We start from the raw sequence: 21,136 nt of genomic DNA, 5'->3' as shown, positions 1-21,136 counted from the left end.
CATGACTGTGCTTGCGCACGAAACACTATGTCATGAGGACAGAGTAAAATTGGTACTTGATGATCCAGAGAAAGTTTGGAACCTCAATTAAGTGGCCACTGCAGCATTTATATAGCAAAACCCTACTTGAAATAAGGTAAGGGAAACATATCTGTCAGGTATGCTTTAGGGTGGATTCTTGCATTGAGCAGGGGGTTGGACTCAATGGCCCTTCCAACTCTACTATTCTATGATTCTATGAAGCCTGCCCGTGTTTCACTTGAAAGTTTTCTATTTAATACTGTTGAGGTTTGCTTGATTAATTCTTCCATTGTCAAACTATTCTGTAGAATGTGGGGAAAATGAGACTGTCTTTCAGAAACTTGAACATGCTGGCCACAAAACGTCATTACATGGAGTCTGTGTAGAAAGTCATCAGACTAAGTAATTTGGTCTTAGCATTCTTTACAAGTGACTACATCTAGAACACGCTTTTGTTTAAAAAATAAACAGACCCAACTGTAATAATAACTTCTAAGTACTCCTTTAAAGCACTATTTGGTTTCATGCTTGAAAGATAAATATATCAAAATAAAAAGCCACTTCACTGCTACACTACAAATTTCAAGTTTACTTTAAAATATAGGTTATAGTACATGCTATTTCAAATAAGGAGTTTCCAGAGAAAAATCAATAGTCAACTTTGGTGAGAAGCTTTTTGTCTTGGTTATAAATCATTCAATTTTCTTTCCAACCTATATTTCTTTACAATCATCATCTATTTCCTCATTAAGTAGAAAACATTTATCAAAGACTCAAAACAAATCTTTATGGGAGTGTTTTCTATTTCTTTATCCCATACAGAAGTACAAGATTTAGAAGCATTTTATTTATTGGTTTTAAATGATTCTATGCCATCTTTCCGGACAACAAATCAAACAAAAAATAGTATAATTAAAATATAAAAATCAGGACTAGACCCATATTTAAAAAATGCAAAAGCATGCAACCAAATAGAGCAAGGAAAAGACATCTGTGAACTACATCTTCATTTTTCCAATAAATAAAACCAGTTGTTAAGGTAGTTACTGCTTTTTAACCTTGACTATTAATGGGCAACATTTACAATATAGGAAATCAGGATGATTTACAGCATAATCCTATCTTTACTCAGGAGTAATCCCGACTGATTTGAATGCAACTTCATTCCTTCATAATTGTGCATAGGACTGAAACCCTAATAATTTATTCTAAATTTAATTTAATTTATTCTGTTACTTTCTACTGTTAGTTTTACCCTACCCTGTGCCTGCTTACCCTACCCTGTACCTGTTTGAATTCTCTTCCCCTCCTTATTGTTTTACTATGATTTTATTAGATTGTAAGCCTATGCGGCAGGGCCTCGCTATTTACTGTTTTACTCTGTACAGCACCATGTACATTGATGGTGCTATATAAATAAATAAATAATAATAATAATAATAATAATAATAAATAAAAGGAAGTTCTCACATTAGAAGTAAGTGCTTTGTCAGCTGCATCTTTACATTTCAGCTAAACCAATTCTAAATGTGCTCTACTTTGCTACCAACTTTTATTTATTACAATATTTTTAGCCCACCTTTCAGTCCATGCAGATGCCACAAGGTGCCGCATAGTGGTTTGTATCCAATGTTCGTCCTACTTCGGTTAATGCATGCTTAATATTAGTACAATGTAGAGTAGACCCATTGAAATGAATTAAACTTAAGTTAATCATGACTAGCATAAGTCCCATTCCTTTTGATGGGTATACTCTGCATAGCACCAACATTGAATTCTGCCCACTGCTTTTATATAGGGTTTGAGAGCTATGTAGGTCTGTTTATAGTTACATTTTGAGCAAGAAGGGACTTTACTCATGCTTAGAGCAGCCTTCTCCTGCCTGTTATGATGGAATGCTGGCCACCCTGGCTATAGGATGATGGGAGTTGGAGTCCAATGCATCTGGAGGGCACCAGATTAGGGAAGGATGGTTTAGAGATCCATCTTATTTTGTATCAGTTTCACTGGTTTTCAATTGGTTACTGTCCCAATTCAAATAGCTGATTTTGACCTTTGAAGATCAAAATGTTCAGGACCACCTACTAGCATCTGAACACTCACTAGATTATCTTTGGAGGACCTATTCCATAACCACCTACCATGTGGGAGACTAGAGAAGCCTTCTTGGACATTAGCTCTGTTTTATATTATATTGTTTTATTTTGCTTTTATTCGTTTTGTTTTCATATTTATGTTCAGCTGCTTTGCGGAGAGTTATAAATAATATTTCCTATATTACCTTCACAAGTTCTTTGGCTTAGACCTCACAGTAAAACCATTTCTGGCTCGAGTTCTAGTTAATTTCTCGCTCAAATACAGAAGAGTTATAGGTGATCACCTGCAAAGCCTTGCAGAGGTTTTATTGTTGAACTTTTATTCTTTCATTGGTCAGTCAGAATCTGGGGAATCAGTAATAAAGTTCTCTTATGCAACTATATCCATGATTTTGAAAGGTATTATTTTGTACTCCTTTAAAATTACATCACACTCAAAACAAAACACTATTCCTCCTTCCAGTGGCTAGAAAAGAGGGAGCTTGACATCAAGGGAGCTCCTCTGGATATTCATACCCAAAACTGATTTGTAAGGATTTGGTTCTTGGTAATGTCTGAAAATATAACATTCCAAAGTAGATGGGCAAGAGGTGCAGCTAAACAAGACTCCTTTGAAAAATGGGCTCCCTTCCAACTCCTAAATCAACAAAGGGGTGTCGGAGATTTATGCTCTGTCATCTCATCCTTTCAGAAAGATATGCTTAAGATAGTAATAATGTTGTAATTAACTTGCTAAGTTTTGGGGCTATGATTTTATTCATATATGTTATATGTTCTCTTACTTACAGGTTGTTGTTGTTGTGTTGTTCATTTTTTCATGTTGTAATACATGTCTTTGTACTTCAATTTTTTAAAAATTGAAACAAATAGTTTGTTAACTTTAGTTTTCTAAGGTCCACGTCACTCCCATCCCAAAGTGGTATTTTTCACCTATTAGCAAATATGCTTGTAACTTTTTGTAAATATATTTGCAAGGCTGCAGTTGGCTCAGGGATCAAGGTTGCTGGAGAAGCAGAACAGATTCAATTGGTAAATGCATATTCAAATCACTTTGGAAATCAGTGCAGTTAACACACGGACAATTACATGACTGAGTAAGATAACTCAGAAAATTACAACCCTTTGGAAACTAAACTTTGGAAAGGGCAAAAATTTGATCTATAAATACTTTCCAAATGGATTGTTTTTGCACTGAACACATTCCTGGTTGCAAGTTTTCCACTGAAACATCAGAACTGGCAATATGGAAAGGCTGCTATTAGCACAAAGTGCAAGATTTCATCTTATTTCTTCACCATCTAACTTATGAACCACAGATCTGATTATGTATGTGTATTAAACTACATTAATTTGAATGGAATTTTTGCATGAGTAATTTTGTGGTAGGATCACTGCTAAATGAAAGGCAAGTAGTTAGATTAAGGGGGGTTTATACAATGAAGCTGCAGCTAAGCCAAACACTGGAGAATGTTTTAAGCAGTGGTTTCTAAATTTGCCATTCTGTTCAAGCATAAACTTTGCTAAAGGAAGGAGAGGTAACTCTCCGGAGCCACAACATTAGTGATTTTTCAATTTCATAAATAAGTTGAACTGAAGAAAACATGAATCCCGTAACATGTGTGGTAGGAAGCAACATTATGGGTTTTTGTTTGTTTTAGCTTATTTTCAATTTAGCTGCAATTGATGTCATTTTGGTTCTAGTCCAGACCAACGAAACTTCAGGACTGGTTTGTCTTTTAAATATATTATTAATTCTTTCTTTCTTTCCTATACCACTTTTCTACCATTTATATGAAACAGTACAAAAAATAAACCGAACAACATACAAATTAGTCCAAAAAAATCTTTTTTTCTGTACTAGACTCTGGTCAGAAAGTTGCATAATTAAATATTTTCTTCCAAAAGGAAAGTCTTCACCTTCTCTCCATAACCTAGTAGGATTGGGCACTTGTGAGCATCACTGAGAAGGAGCTATGATGAACAGCCAATGCTAAGACCATAGCTTTGATTAAACAGGTTTTCAAATATTGTTTCAGGTTTTGCTCTAGTTGTGGGTGTATGCACATGTGTTCGGGGTGGTGGTGGAGAAGTGTTTTGGTCTGCTTTTAGGCTCCAGTTCACATCTCTGGACACACAGCTGAAAAGCTCCAGTATTACCCATATGATCTGAACAACAACAACAACATTCCTCAACATGTCTTTTTTTGTTTCTCCACCCAGGCTTTTTATATATGTTCACTGCTCTGATATTTGAACTCTGCTACCTATCATTGTTGTTTTTTAGTTTGATGGATGGTGGTTTAAAATTTTATTATAGTTTTTTTAAAGAACAACAACAACATTACTATAATCCGTCTTGAAATCAATTGATGAAGGATGGTATATACTTTTTGAAATAAATAGTCTAACTCCAATAGCTAAAGACTTGTTCTAATATATTTGGTGCTCCCACATTGACTTTTGAGTCCATCCCCTGCATGTGTACACACTGATAAATTGGCCAGGCAATTATTCTAGGACCAATCCAATGTGCATAGTTAGCAAAAAGTTAAGGTTCTTGCTTTTATTGTAAAATTGCCTTTTACAAGAGGCATACCAGTGAGCTATAAATGGTCCATGGATTAGCCATTTCAATGTAACTTTTAAGTGTATGTTAATGGAATGGCTTATAAATTCTGCACTGGGGATTGGCCATAACTCAATTAGTAAAATAGTTTCCAGAACAGAATAAGAAGAAAAGATTTCACTAATCTCTTTGAAATAAAATAATAATTTAGGATTATTGTTGCAGTCACACCCGAGGGAGTGATATAAGCAGCTCAAAAGCTGAATTGGCCTATTAGCAGGTAGCCATTAACCCAGTTATTTTAAAATGAGTCACTTTTGTACCTCATCCAGTTTCAGGGTAAGAGTCCACAGTCATGCAAAAGAATTAGGGGGATTCTGTGAGAAACTATTGCAATAGGTTTAAAAATTTACCATTTATCATTTCACTAGCATGCCTTATGAAGTTCAGGTCAAAGTTATAGTTTTCTATGACTAAATCATCTCTTAAAAGGAAAAAAAGCATCCTATAAGATTTAGTCAAGTGACAGGCAACTAAAGAAAAGGGTAAATTCACACAAATTTAAACTTTTACCACTATTAGAACCCTACAATTCCATAGCTTGACACCCTAACAACAGTAGAATTAATCTGCACTAGCCCTTTGATATGTCTTTCTCTGAATTACACCAAAAAGTACTGTATGAAAGATTAAGCGTTCTTCCCATTTCAAATTGTAAATCAATATTTTAGTCAATTTGTAAATACTAATGGGCCTGTTCAGATGATATACTAAGCCATGATTAAGCAGCTAACTCTTTTACAGCAAATGGTTGGTGAGCGTGTTTAAACCATGGTTATGCAGCCACCAGGGTTAGGAATGGTTGACATGATATACTAAATCATGGTCACACGACATGCTAAGCATAATGTTTAGCTAAAAATGCTTAACCACCGTGGCTTAGCATGTCGTCTGAACAGGCTCAATGTGAAGAGTCTTTTAGCCAGTGTCTTTGCAAAGTTTATTCAAATTCTGGCACAAAAGTCAGACTGGGCCAAAGTAGTAGAATCCAACCTTCTGATTTCCCTCAATTTTTATGGGTTTGATTTCAGACCCAAAAGCCATCTTTACATTCATACAGGAAAGAAAATGAAAATAAAAAAGATGGTCCCAAAATTAAGGACTGCTATAACATCAACCGCTATTCTCAACCATAAAGCAGACAGAATGGGCTTGGAATACCAGTGGCATTCAATTTTGCCAAGAACATGTAAGTGGCGTCTTTGAACAGCTGATATTAACTCTGGTTAAAAACCATAATGGAGATGCTCAGAAGGAGGATTTCACAATCAACCACACAGTAATAGTTATATATGCAACTTATTTGGTTTACCACATACATTATTCCACTGATAATAGCACTGATCCCTGGACCAATACTGCATGAAGATACAGACTCCAAAAGCTACTATTGCACGTTAGAATCCAGGGAGGAAAGAATGCCAATAAAAGTATTTGCTGCTTTCCTTAACCTCCTTCACTAACATAAAGGTGTAATGCTAAACCATGGTTTGCTATGTCCAATGGGGTAGAAGAAAGCCTCAGGCTCACACTCTCTCTATTCCAGTGCAGCCACAAGGATCAGAAGCATACACTTTCAAGTAACCAGATTTGCAACTGAACTGGGGGTGGAGGGAAGGAGGGAGTTAGTTCCTTCCCCCAGCCTAAGCCTAGTCATGACACCTAGTTTAAACTAAAGTTTGTTAATCACAATTTGAATCTGGCTTGTTTAAATAAAATGTATTGGGCCCGTTCAGACAACATGCTAAGCCATGGTTAGGCCGCTAACCCTTTTGCAGCCAATAATTAGTGTGCTTAAACCATGGTTATGTAGCCAACATAGTAAGAAATGGTTCACAAGACACGTGAAGCCATAATGTTTACCTCAAAACGCCACTGTGGTTTTGTGTGTCGTCTGAGCATAGTCATACTCACACATAATGCTAAGCCATAGTTTCAGTTAACCATGATTTATTGTTGTAACCATTAATTGTTTTGTCGACAAACAAACACAGCTTATTTTCCCTATTTCAGATTTGGTTCACTCCTGCACATTTTGCTAGCTTTCAGAGCAGTTTCATTTTCAGGCTTCTCTTTTCTCTTTCAGGCTTCTCATTTTCAGGACAAGCCACAGCTCTGGGTTCAGACATTATAACAAGCCATGGTTTAAACAAGTTCATAAGCCAAAAACAAACCATGACTTCTATTCATGGTTTGTAGCTGATTAACAAACCATAATTTGTTTACGGGATTAGATTCATATACAACTACAAGCCAGTTTTTAACAAATTACACCATAGCTTAGCATTTTATGTATACCAGGCCATATTTTAAACTGATCAAAGTTTTCGCAAATTAAAACGCAAAGAGATTTTGTGGCTACTGGTTATCCTTCTTTGCATGAATACACATTTCCACTATGTTGCAAAACACATTGATTAAAATTTTAAATGAATTCTCTTTTCTCTTTTTTCATAGAAAAGAATCCTCCAATCTCTAGCAATTGCAGTTGCATAGATCTTGGATTCCTTCTGTAACAGATTCCTTTTTATAACTCATGTTAGTTCCCTGAACACCTTCCCCTTGGACAGACCGTAGGTAAGTTGCAGAGAACCTGCTTTGTGTGCAGAAAGCTCAATCCCTGGCATCTCCAGTAAAAAGGATCAGGTAGCAGGTGATGAGAAAACCTATGCCCAAGACCTTCAAAAGCCACTAATAGTCAAAGTAAATAGCACTGGAAAAGAGAAACAAATATTAAGGCATGATATAAAGTAGATTCCTGTGTTCCTAGGGATTGTGTTCCTGAAGGTATGTGCACAGGGATTGTTCAAGGGAATTCCAAAGAAACTATTTGAGCATCTGATTAACACAGTTCTAATCTATCTAAAAGATTAATTTAACATATAATTAAGAAATCCTCATTACAGACACCTGCTGATAACAATAAGCTAAGTAACCAAGGAAGTTCCCTTACTTTGCAACTCTACTTGTTAAATCAACATATTGCTCCATGTTCTAAAATTAGGATAAACCACTTCCTAGAAGCTGGCCAAAGTTTCCAACAATATTAACAATTTAGACCACAATATGTATTTATTACAAATAGCATCCCAATGGCAACTACTGCTCATACTGTTAGTAGCAAGCACATTTTACAGTGGAAAAAAAACTGGATTTTCCCCACCCCACAAGAACTTTGGGACGCAATCCTAGGCACACTTACCTGGCAGTAAGCCCCATGGAACACAGTGGAACTTACTTGTGAGTAAATATGCATAGGACTACAGTGTAAAGCTTAATTCCAACTTTTAAAAATTAAAATCAAACACTATTCTCATTTCAAGTTTTCCAATATCAATTGCTGAAATGAGTTTTGCAAGTACTTACAAATGTACTCTTAGGGCATGACTACACCAGCTTTTACCCAAGGGATCATCCCTGGATTGTGCCTGTGCATCCACATGACGCACAGGGGATCCCAGGAGTAGGGAGGGACAATCCCTCCATTTTCCCGGGATATCTGGGAACACTTTTGGCCTTTTCCCCCCCACAGCCTCAGAACGATTCCGAGGACCGCGGGTGGTGTGGGAATCCATCCCAGCTTCTTCCCTCCTCCCTGTGAGTTGTGGGGGTCAGCAGAGGGAAGGAGCCAAGATGGAGGAAGTCCAGGGACATCGGGGATGGAGAGCAGGTTTAGGGTTGTTGTTTTTTACTTCCTTTTTCTCTGGAGCACAAGTGCGCTCCAGCTCCTGCATTTTTTAAAAAAAAAAATGGCGGGCACAGCATCTTGCTTCCGCCCTGAATGTTGCACGCCACGTGTGAACCCAGGGGGAGGAACTCGCGATCAGCATATCATGAGATCCTCCCCACTCCCTCCCTAGGTGTAAACATGCCCTTAGAAATACCAGTGACAGTCATGAACTGTAGTCCAGAATGCAATACCATGATTCCTATAAGACTGTGAATATTGTTGAAAAGAAGCTCATTTGAATAGGCATTATATACTTCTGCACACAGAACTTCTACCAATATAAGATGTGACTGCTTACATACCATAGATGGAAAAAATTAAACACTGGGCAGTATCCAACTGTGCCATTCTGTTAACACAAATGATGTTGCGCTAGTAGAAACTAGGTTCCAAGCTATGTGCAAGAAAGGAATCCCACTGAAGTTATCGTTATGTAAGTCCTGACTAAGATTACCAATGATCTTCTTAGTCTAAAGGCCTTTATTCTGTTCTTATTGTCCTGGATCTTACTGCAGCCTTTGACATGGTTGATCACGATCTCCTTTTGGATTCCCTTCATGACCTCAGATTTTGCGGCTCCATCTATAACTGGTTTGCCTCCTATCTAGCAGGTTGCTATTTCAACGTGTTGGCTAATGGCAGCTCATCTTCTTCTTTTCCCCTTTCAGTAGGGGTTCCGCAAGGCTCGGTGCTTGGCCCCTTGTTGTTTTCTTTATATATGTTGTCCTTGGGTAATCTTATTCAATCTCATGGTTTCCAATATCATCTGTATGCCGATAATACACAATTATATCTTTCATCTCCGGAACTTTCTCCTGATGTTCTCTATTGTATCTCGGCATGTCTTTCAGATATCTTAGCTTGGTTGCTTCATCGTCGTTTGAAACTTAATATGGCAAAGACTGAGTTGCTTGTTTTTCCTCCTAAACCTTCCCATCTTTCATTCTCTCTTACTGTCAATGATGTTACACTTACTCCAGTCAAGGAAGCTCGTAGTCTTGGCTTTATATTTGACTCCTCGCTCTCCTTTATTCCTCATATTGAGGCAGTAGCTAAATCCTGTCGTTTTTTCCTGCATAATATTGCCAGGAGTCAATCATTTTTGTCTGTCTCTTCTGCCAAGACTCTTTTTCATGCATTGGTTATTTCTCGGTTGGACTACTGTAACCTTCTTCTCACTGGCCTTCCTTCTTCTCACATCAGTTCGTTGGTTTCTGTTCACCACTCTGCTGCTAAGATCATCTTCTTGGCTCGCCGCTCGGACCATGTTTCTCCACTTCTGAAATCTCTTCATTGGCTTCCAATTCACCTCAGAATCCAATATAAACTTCTCCTGTTGACCTATAAAGCTTTTCACAGTCTAGCTCCTTCCTATCTTTCCTCTCTCATCTCACACTATTGCCCCACTCATGCTCTTCACTCCTCAGATGCCATGTTTCTTACCTGCCCAAAGGTCTCTACTTCCCTGGCTTGGCTTCGTCCATTTTCTTCCGCTGCGAACTACAAGTTCAATCACAGTTTTTAAAGCTCAGCTAAAAACTTTTCTTTTTTCTAAAGCTTTTAAAATTTGATTTTGATCTTACTTTTATACTGTTAATTTTACTCTACCCTGTGCCTGTTTGGTGCATTCTCTTCCCCTTCTTATTGTTTTATTATGATTCTATTAGAATGTAAGCCTATGTGGCAGGGTTTTGCTATTTTATTGTTTTACTCTGTACAGCACCATGTACACTGATAGTGCTATATAAATAAATAAGTAAATAAATAATAAGTCCGGTCGGACTAGCAATTACGCAAGCCACTTTGCACTCTGTTAGTGCTATTTCTGTTTGCAGAATGACACTATTGGATACTGTCCACTATTGGTATCTGAAACTAGATTTTGCACATTCCAACAATGCCCACAAAACCATGTCTGGTCTAGTTTTATTGTGCATACTCAAGCGGTAAACACATTGATTAATTGCAAGATCCATTTTCAAATCCTCTCCATTCTCAGAGGTAATTAGTTAAATGTATTAAATATATGCATGAGTTAGTATAAAAATGAAAATGATGTGATGTAACAGACAGAAGAAACAGTGATTGGGCTTGTGAAGTCTGTGTCGGAATCCTTACTCATCTGTGAAAAACACTGCCTGGCTGCTCTTGGGCAGCTTACTGTCTTTCAGCCTAATTTAAATCACTTTATTGTTGGGTGGTTATAATGAACTTAGTTTCCTGAAGAAGGACAGGATACAAATTCAACAACACAGATAAACTCACTTGATATGGAAAAGATTGCAACTTGTACTTATGCCATTTGAAAAAGACCACATATTCAACTATATACCACTATGAAATATAGAATCTTCAATTGACAGGATGGCATCAGAGATAGGATAGCTACTTGCTGCTATCACCTCTTCTACCTATTAAGTAGTCCAACAAGCTCATCACCCTTTATTGTTCCAAAACTTGCTGCTGAAGTCATTCATCTCTTCACCATGCAGTCTACAAGACACTCTTTTCAAGTCCCTCCGCTGACTTCATGCACTTCTGCATCCAACACGCAAATGCCATGTCTTTACTTTAAAGAGCTCCTCAGCCTTTCCTCACACTTTCTTTCGAACCTTTTTCTTCTCTGCCTGATGCCCATGACATTCAGTCTTCCATCCTCAGCTACAGTTATGTGGGACAGAAAAGTTTCCAGGCTTTATTTTCACATGGAAACTTTTCCATTTCATAAGTTCATTAGTAACAATGAATGGGTGACAACTGCAAATACAGTATTAGGCAAGCCTGACAGTTTCAATGTTGAAATTAATGTTTTTCAGGAAGTTATCACCAGCAAGAATATGAGAACGCACATATATGTCTCAATGTGATTTATTTATTTTTTTACTTATTACCAGAGGTGATTCTAGTCATCAAAAAGATTCAGGGGCCAGAACCATAAGATACAAACCTGCATATGCTAATTTATACCTAAATATAATATGTAGAAATAAATACTAGGATTTATTTAAATTTCACAGGAGCCAATTACTTTCTCATCCAAATAAGCTGTCATACAATAAATTCTTCAGTTAATTTGCACTCTGACCCGGAGAACCCCAAACCAATGGAAAAAGTTTTTTTCTATGCTTAATTGTCATGGAAGGGAGGTAAGGGGGCAGGGTAGCATATGGGAAGGAGAAAGTTAACCCTTCCTTTCACAGCTGCAATCCCTCTTGAAAATTTCTCCCTGCTATAATTTAGGGGGGGAGGGACCCTTCCATTGATACAAGTGGACACTTAAGGGCTCTGGGAAATAGATTTGGGATTGAGGCCCAATGGCTTCAGGCCTAGCAACACCCCTGTACACCACCCAGTAGCCAAAGATCTAATAATGGGACTAATAGTGACAGTGAAACTGAAGGTTCCTCATCAACCTCAGAGGAAGAGAGTTGAACTCCAACTCCCAGCATCTCCAGCAAGCCATGCTGACTGCTGGTAGTCACCATCCCACACATCTGGAGGGTACATGCCATTGAGTTCAATGGGGTTTACTCCCAAGTAAGTAGATACAGAATTGAAGCCTTACCTTCATTTTTTTTCTTACATTTAAACCATGAGAAGTACATGTTATTGTCTTTAAAGCTTTACAAGTATTCCAATAAAATGTCTAAACAATGTAACGTTTAAATTTCATTAAGTGTGCTTTAATTCCCTCCCCCTCCCCCTTTAAATATTTCAGGTCAAGTACTTGTGGTGTATTGAGACGACAAAAAAATAATATGGGAGTACTTTTTTAGCTTTGTTCTTTACCAAATACAAGTAAAATAAATATGTTAAATTAGACCACTCTCTAGGGCATCAAAAAAAAATTCCAATGCAAATGACCTTATTCAAATTAGCCTGATTTACATAGCAATATTTTCCAGTTCAAAGTTTCCCAGAAAAAACACATCACCGCCTAACGACCTTGAAATATCCTGTTTCTTTGTTTGTTTTAAAAAGACAGCCCATTTCCCACCTCTGGCCCCTCCATCTGGAACTGCCTCTCAGAATACCATCTTGGTATCACCTCTTTTCCCTTCAAATCCACCTGCTGTCTGGAAGCCCTTAGCAGCTGGAGTCTTCATGGTCTCCATCACCAATCAAGGAATTTTTATGTACATATTTCATCCTTGTTATGTGTCACCGCTTCCTGCTTCTTCCCATTTCTGTACTGGCTACACCTTTATAGAATGAAACCTTTACTATGTTGTACTCAGCAGTGTCCCTTCACCACTGGAACGAACGGTGCTGGCGAATCACAAGGAGTAGTGCCCCACCCCACTAAACCATCAGAGGACTGGGGCGGGGACGCTGCTCCTTGTACACCTTTGCTGCCTCAGTCCTTCTTATCCTCCATGAATTAACTAAGTCATGGAGCATAAGGCTATCAAGTGCTACTAGTCATGATGGATGTATTGGAAGCAGTAGGCCCCTGAATAGTTGAAGAACACGAGGGGAAGATGCTATTGCACTCAGGTCCTCATTGTGGGCTTCTTCCCATAGGCAGCTGGTTGGCCACTGCGTGAACAGAATGCTGGACTAAATGGACCTTGGTCAGAATAACTGGACAATGGGTTCATCTATCCTCTCACTTAGTACTGTTAAATTTATATAAAAGACTGGATATTAAGCTGTTAGACAAGGATTTAGTAAGCCACCTGCTACTGGCGGCAAGATGGCTGATTGCCAAGCACTGGAAGGATGGCAAATTGGTATCAAAAGGTTTGGGAGATTGCCCTTTTAGAAAAATTGACAGAAAAAATGACGAAGCCACACTTTGTGAGGGATTAACATTTTGATCGATTTGGTTTGAATCCCACCTTTCTACCAAAACCTTATTCTATGACCCTTTTCAGAAAACATGTTGAAGCCACAGTTAAAATTACGGCTTAGCATGTCTTTTGAACCATGACTTAGCATGTTATGTGAACCATTTCCAACTATGGTGGCTACATAATCATGGTTTAAAGATGCTCACTAGCCATTTGCTGCAAAAAGGTTAGAAGCCTAACCATGGCTCAGCGTGTTGTCTGAACAGGCCCGCTGTGGCTTACAGGCACAATTAAAACTGATTAAAGAAGACATTAAAATATAATAAAAACATAACAATTACAGAACTAAAAAAAATTAAAAACCAGCAGCTAATCCAACAGTCCCATTTAAAGGTCTTCTTGAATAAAGTGATCTTTGCCTACCACCAGAAGGACCACAGGGAGGGAGCTAACCTAGCCTCCTTTGAAAGGGAGTTCCACAGCCTTGGAGTGGTCACTGAAAGGCCCTCTCTCAGGTCTCCACCAAATACACCTCTGAAGGCAGAAAGAGATCTTGATCAAAGGGCCTCTCAGGCTCTTCTGGCTGCTTCAGCAGCCATTTCCAGGCCAAGGTTACTTCCTCCAAGACCTACTCTGGAGGGGTAGTCAGAAGATCTCAGAGGAAAGGTTTGGAAATTGTATACGACTTTGCCCCTCCTTTGTAGTCCATTCTACACTCTAGTCTAGTCTATTATATTTTAAATAAAATGTGCAACATATCAAAAATTTCAGTTAGTTAGGCCCAGTATAAATACATAAATAAATCAAAGTTGTCCTAACTAGTTACTTCCTTTTCTTTTACAGGATTAATTTTCCTTAGCATTATTATTGTACTTCACTTGTGTGCCATGTTTAAAGTGTTTAAAAGTGTATATTCACTGAAGGTGGATGCTTGTGTTGTCTTTTTTAAATACGATATAAGCATCTATACCTCCACTAGGGCAGTGCACTGCCTTGGGCGAAATCCCCGAAAACAAGGTGAGGCGGGCTGATACGGCCTGCCTCACCTCAGTTCCAAATGGGTTCCGGGTCAACCCAAGGTGCCCTGAGGCCAAAGCAGATCACTACCAAAGTTTCAGGGCGCCTCAGACCATGTCAGAGCAGCCCTTCCTCCCACCGTCCCGGGAAAGCTGGCAAAACGCCGGCTGTGAGTCTATTGGACTCACCTTCCAAAATGGTCTCCAAGGCGAATCGTGGGGACCACGCACGCACAGCCCTACCCTGCACCCTTCCTAGCAAGCTAAGTTTGTTTCCATGAGTTTTTCTTTGTGTATCAAGGAGCAAGTATATTGTTACATCATAAGATATGATCCCATGATGCAGAAAACAGGAAACAATGGGGACTCCCAGAAACTGGAGCAAACCCTGCAAGAGCAAGCTTGGAACACAAGAATTTGTTTAAGATAGTTGAACGCAACTCATCTTTCCCTTTTCCTCCTGCAGCTCTTTGTCCATCACACACACATACACACACACCTGCAATCACTCTAGAGCATGAGTGGTTTGAACATGGTAGGCGGTATCTTTTCAGGGCTCAGTGGGAGGGGAGAATTGCCTAAAACAAGATAGAGCAACTTTGCATTAGCAGAGCTCATGGTTGCATACAATTCTTCCACCCCATTTCAGACAATCCTGCCACACAAGGAAGCTGTGTAGGTCACAACCAACAATGATCCACCAACCTGGTGCCTTCCAGATATATTGGACTTCAGCTCCCATCAGCCCTAGCCAGAATGGCCAATGATCAGGAATTTGGTGAGTTATAGTCCAAAGCAATTAGAGGGCAACAGGTTGGAGAAGAATACCCTAGAGAGGTGTTCAGGAGGGAAAGGGTTGCACAAGCGAACTTCTGCTCACAAAGTTGGATACAACCCAGTTATGTAAATTAAAAAAATGTAGAAGCAGAAGTGTGTCAAAGCAAGCCCTGAGTTGCTTTAATTAGAATTTCTGCAGGCCTAGACATTCCTGAGGTTCTGATTAAGGATTAAGGATTCTCTTAATCCTACATTTCAAACTATAGGTTGGGACTCCACTGAGGAATCTGGAAGGAGTGGAAGTTGCAAATAAGTAATGTTGGGACTCTTGATTCCAGTTTGGAAGCAACAATCTTGGCTTCATAAAACATGGTTTATGAGAACAGGAAAGAGCACACGGAGCCCCACCCTTCCCACATTGGCTTTGGCATAGTTATAGTTACCTATTACATCCAAAAAATGGAACACAATGGCTTAATGTTGGTTTAGTAATGCCGATATGAATCCAACACTCATTCCTTACTGTAAAAACCGTATTTTATTAAGACAGGATCATTACATCCAAACTAATCATAGGTATTTATCCTGGAGTGGGAGTGAAGAAGCTGGGGTCTTCACTGTGAATCACTTTCTGAGAATCAAAACAGATATTATTTTAAATTCATATTTAGCAGCTATCTCTTTTCTTTTTCACCCTAGAGTAGGAGACTTGATCCAGACTGGGATCCATGTGTGTGTTGGTGGAGGGGATGTAATGGGGCTTTTAAGATCCAGATGAGGGGCCCCGCAGCTAATGTAGCAGGGGGGAAATTTGGGGGGGGGGTCCAGGGCCCACTTTTGAGTCCCCCCCAAACCCATTACACTCCTATCACTGAATTTGGAGGCGGTTATAAAAAATTGGCAGCAAACTGCTACAGAGGGTTAAAGTGACCAAATTTAGCATGTTTTCAATTTCTGAATACAAAATTCTGAAAAATTGTTGTTTTGCCACCATGAATTTTGGCACTTGGTGATGCAGCCCATGTACTGCCCACACCTGTAGCACAGAGTGCAAATTTTAAAAGGCAGAGCTGCTAGATACAGATTTAAAGTAATATCCATTTTGGCCCTGATACTCTTGAGAAGAAACTCTGCAAGCTGCAGGTGAAGGGAAGAGCAGATGTTTCCTTCAGGGTTGAAACTGAGCAATACTTGTTGCCAGGCAAGAGTAGAGGTGACAAGAGAAAGTGGGTAGCACTCCTGCTAAAACCACCCTTGATAATCACTTGTCCTGATCCACATATTTTTGCATGCAGCAGCAGGAAACATGCTGGTGCATATAAGAATCTGCACACATTCCATCTCCAAACAAATGGAGGAGGTGCCTAGAAAGTAAAATGAACTGGGGTTGCGGGAGAGACACATTTAAGAAGTTTCAGGTCAGGGCAAACATATGTCAGGCAATAAGTTACTTTTCCCTCAGCTCTCTTTCGCAGAACCCTCAAGCATAAAAGTGCAAAAACAAACCAAAAAAATGAGTGAAACCTTTAGGACTGGGGCTCATCCCTGCGATAGCTATATTTTCATATTACATGATGCAAAGCAATCTAGTCCCAATGACCTGTGAGAAACTCCTTCTAGCACAGGCAAGCCTTAAATTGGGGAGCTCTGAAGTTACATTAACAGAAGATTGCAGGAGCAGCTTCTACCACAGGGAATAAGAACATTTCTCTTTTTTTGCATGCACACGGTGCAAGGTTCACCAAAGTTAAAGGGATCAGGCAGCAGGTGATGTGGAAGACCTTTGTCCAAGAACCAGGAGAGCGGCTACCAGTTAGAGTATTCCAGCCTTCCCCAACCTGAAGCCTTCCAGATGTTTTGGACCACAACTCTCATAATTCCTGACCATTGGCCATACTGGGGCTGATGGGAGTTGAAATGTAAAACCTCTAGAGGGCACCAGATTGGGGAGGGCTGGAGTAAACAATACAAAGCAAAATAGATAAATAGTCCCAACTTGGTATATGGCATCTTCCTAGGTTTTTTGGCTGAACATGCTCCTGTCATTACAGAATGGTAGGTGTGAAATAATCATGCAGGTACGAAAGGAAGCATCTGGCAACTTCTGGTGAGGAAGAGAATGTTTAAATCTCTCATACTCCAGAAGAAAATATAATGCTAAGCTTGGTGGTATTTATGGTTTTCCTTTATTGGGATGCTGAAGGGAAAAGGCTTGTGAAGACCTGTACTAGATTTTTCTAAATCTTCATCTTCTCAGCTTGAAAATACTGAAGATATTATTATCATGCCTTTGCATTCCTTTAAGAGCATTTTAAATTAATGCCAGATTTTTATGCTAGCAAAAAACCACAGAAGTCTGCTGAATTGGCTAACAAAAATATCCTTTCTCCTTCTTCAGCCTACTTTTTCAAGTAAAAGAAAATGCTTTGAATTCAGAACTACATGAAATTTACACCTGGACCGATACTTCAATTTCCTTTCCTCACAGTTTTGGACTGTATTTTTTTGTTAATGGTTATGGAAAGTGTCTCTGACAACCCCTTTTAAAGATCCATTCCAATACTCATATAACTTTATTTCTTGCTTTACAAGTATTAATTAATTGTGACTTTAATGTAGAGAAGTTATGTTTAATAGTATTTTCACTGCAAGCCTTTTCTCTCTTTGTATTCTTGTTTCAGACAATAGATACATATATAAAGGAAACAAATATATGTGACAGGCTATAATTACAATGGGTTGGATCCAATGCTGATCATTCACTAGCAGAATGAAACTGCTGGTGCTAAGGATTTCCCCTTCCCCTGCAGCAGCCCCCGTCTCAAAACTGCTCCAGATGGTTGTGGGGATCAAAACAGATTTGGGGACCACGCAGAGGGAGGAGAGGACAGAGAAGTCCCACTGCACCAGCAGAAGTCACAACATGCAAGCAGATGTCTGCTTACACTACTGTTGGATCCAACCCATTCATGCTTGCCCAATGTAAACCCCTTTAAATTCAATGGACCTAATTTCTATACGTAAGGAGAGATAAATCCATTATGTAACAGAAGCTATCATGATATTTAGTTACCAAAACTCAAATCCCATAGAACTATAAACACACTTATTAAAAACCCTTCTATGTACAGGATTCCTATGGAAGCTGCTCACCTAAATTTGTTTAGGATCACAGTCATCTTCCTACAAACACCTGCATGAGAACCACCACCCTACCTGCATCCCCATAATATAAACCTTAGATAAAACATAAAGGAATGGCATATCTCCTTTTGAACTGTCACGAGCTTCCTATACTTCCACACCAGGCTGGTTTTCCAGAAGAACCCCGCAAGGCCTTCCGTGCTGTGTGGTTGTGCAGCCTCCTCCCCTTCCCTGAGCTCGAGAAGAGCTGTGCAGGTGAAGCAGCCGCCCTTCGGAACTACCGAAGCCACCAATAGCAAAGCTCTGAAGGCAGCAACCGAAGGGGGCGGAGCCACGGCCGAGGCAGCCGCCAGGTGCAGCTTGGAGGAAAGGGGGCGTGGCCAAGGGCCAGGCGCTGGCCCGACCCGGCCTTCCCGCGCGCAGCGGCCTCTCACCTCGGTGGCGGGGATGTTCACCACACCTGTCGAGCGCCTCTTCTCCCTCAGCTTCCTCTTCTCGATCTGCCCTTTCCCTTTCCGGGCGCTGGGGCCGGAGGAGCCTTTGCCCTTGGCTGACGCTTTCTCGTCCTCGGGGGAAGCCGGCGCCACGCCGGGTTTGCCCATGGAGGGCTCCGCGCCTCCCGCTCTGGCTCCGCCTGGGCACGACGACGGGGGCTCCTTCGGAGCGCTTCTGGCCAGAGGGATGCAATTCATGCCGCCGCCGTTGTTGTTGTTGTTAAGCTCGGTGGTGGTGGTGGTGCTGCTGCTGCTGCTGACAGTAGTAGTAGCGGCGCCGGCCGTGGCGGCGACGGGGGCGGCCCCGGGGGGTTTGCCATCTCCTGGAGCCGTCGCCAGCCCTCCCGCCTGCGGTGCCTGCTTCGCCCGCATCTTCTCTCGCTTGGCTTTCCACTCCTCCAAGAAGTCGGTGGTGGTGGTGGTGGTGGTGGTGGTGGTAGCAGCAGCGCTGGCGCCACTGCCTCGGTAGCCCCCGGTGGCCATGTTTCCAGCCAGGCAAGGGAGCTCCTGAAAACTTCGCACCCTCCAACTAACTCCTGACGGGGCGGCGGCGACTGGCCTGGCCAAGCTTAAGAGCCGGGTGGGCTGGCTCTCTCAAGTGGCCAGCCAAGGAGAGACGCCACCGGGGTGGGGGTAGGGACGACGCACCACAGCCTGCAGGAGACAACAAGGGAGCGAGTGAGGAGGCATCCCCGTCTCCAGGGAGCTGCTCTATTCTGACCTAGAGGGATCCCTCCAACCAACCAATCCCCCCCCCGGGAGCTTCGCCTCTTCCCGTCACCCCCTCCTCCTCCGTTCTGTTTACACGCAACTCGAGAATCGGATCCGCTTCCAACCCACTTCTGAAGTTCTAGCCAGCTTCGGATAAATGCAATTCCCCCTCCCACTGCTGCATATTTTGTAAATATTTCTTTGCTCTCCACTTAGAAACACACGCACACTCCCTTTCACCCAGATTAAGAGTTGCCGCCACCACCCCATTGGTGTTCTACCTCGCTGCCCCCTTTCTCAACCCGGATTGCGAGAGTACAAAAAATAATAATAATCGAGAGGGCATATACTGCGCCTGTCTTATTCTAACCGTCCCGTCCCGTCCCCTCCCCCCGCCCGTCGGTCGCTTGTCTTCAACGAGCTGCAAATTATCCTCATCCAGCCGCTCGCTTCTCGCTAACCCACCCGCGGTCTGCACCGCAAGCCCGGACGAAGTTGAACAGTTGCTTCAATCCCGGGCGCTGCCCGAACATGGGGGCGTTTTTGCCTGGCTCGGCCCCCCGCGGACCTTACCCGCCAGCTGCTTCCGAAGGAGAGACTGACCGGCAGAGGCGGCGGCTTCTCCAGGTGAGCGGCGAGGTTGCTGTGCGGAACTCTCCAAGCGAGTCCCGGAAGAATCGGCGGCGGCGCTCCAGAAGCTTTCCGACTTTCTCCCACAGGGCGGAGGGTAACCAGACGAAAAGAGCCGAAGCGGCAGCGGAAACTGCCGAGGTGCCCTGACAATGGGTGAAGGGGCGTGGAGGATCCTCCCTAACCCTGCGTGCCTGGGTAAGGAGCTTCATCAGAGTTCCCTGCCGTAACCTGATCGTGGCAGCGCCTGCTTGTTCTTCCTACCGCTGTCTCTTGTGGCTGCCCAGGTGACGAGAAACTCGCTCATACCTGGTCTTCTGCACAACAGACTCATTCCTTTGGCCTGAAGTAACCGTTCAAGCGGGAGTGTACAGCAGCAGGCTGTACAAGCACTACTTTTGGCGGTACAAGCTGATCCAACTGCGGTTGCCAGGATTAAAGAATCACATATTTATACAGGTGCGAAGCCCTGTTCTAAGGAATTGGCACCTTCTGCATTGCCTTACAGCTGCAGTTTTAACATTTACTAAGCCAATCACCAGTAGAGTGACAGGTGATGCAATACAGAGCCTCATCCTATGGCACTTTTAAAAAATCAATGCAGTCATGATCACATAAGCTTGTTTGGAACAGAACGGTATCAAACATTGAAGTGACCTGGTACCTAACCAGAGGGCTTCCAATCAGTATTAAACGCAGACTAGGACAAGGGATGATTGTCGGAGTTTGGACAAGTTGTATTGTTAAGTATGTGCACCCCACTTCCGAGTGGTGAAAAGTTTCAGGGTTTCTAATGCTTCCCCAAGATTGAGGAGTGGCAGTTCAGTGGTAGAGCACCTTCTTTGCATGCAGAAGTCCTAGGTTCAATACCTGGCATCTCCAGGCACCGTTGGAAAAATGCCTGCCTGAAGCCTTGGAGGGCTGCTGCCAGTCTGTGTCGACAGCACTGGACTAAATGGATCAATGGTCTGACCGGTATAAGGCCCGCTGCTGTTTTCTCTATACATGCTGCCCTTGGGTAAACTTATTCAATCTCATGGCCTCCAATATCACCTGTATGCCGATGACACACAACTATACCTCTCATCTCCGGAACTT

General features: G+C 41.5%; 1 protein-coding gene across 1 annotated transcript in view; it reads right to left on the bottom strand.

Annotated features, from left to right (window-relative positions):
- PAWR (pro-apoptotic WT1 regulator) overlaps positions 1–20,105 on the bottom strand; it is a 76,611-nt gene extending 56,506 nt beyond the window's left edge. The window contains exons 1-2 of the mRNA XM_063133840.1: positions 19,982–20,105; positions 18,638–19,351 (exon numbers count right to left, since the gene is read on the bottom strand). Coding sequence (XP_062989910.1) covers positions 18,638–19,180 — 543 coding nt within the window. The 5' untranslated portion in view covers positions 19,181–19,351; positions 19,982–20,105. The remainder of the gene's footprint in view (positions 1–18,637; positions 19,352–19,981) is intronic.
- Positions 20,106–21,136: the final 1,031 nt, after the last annotated feature.

Source organism: Elgaria multicarinata, chromosome 9 (assembly GCF_023053635.1).
Source record: "Elgaria multicarinata webbii isolate HBS135686 ecotype San Diego chromosome 9, rElgMul1.1.pri, whole genome shotgun sequence".
NCBI lineage: Eukaryota > Metazoa > Chordata > Lepidosauria > Squamata > Anguidae > Elgaria > Elgaria multicarinata.
Note: the sequence above shows the minus strand (reverse complement) of the source record. Positions and strands in the feature narration are given on the sequence as shown.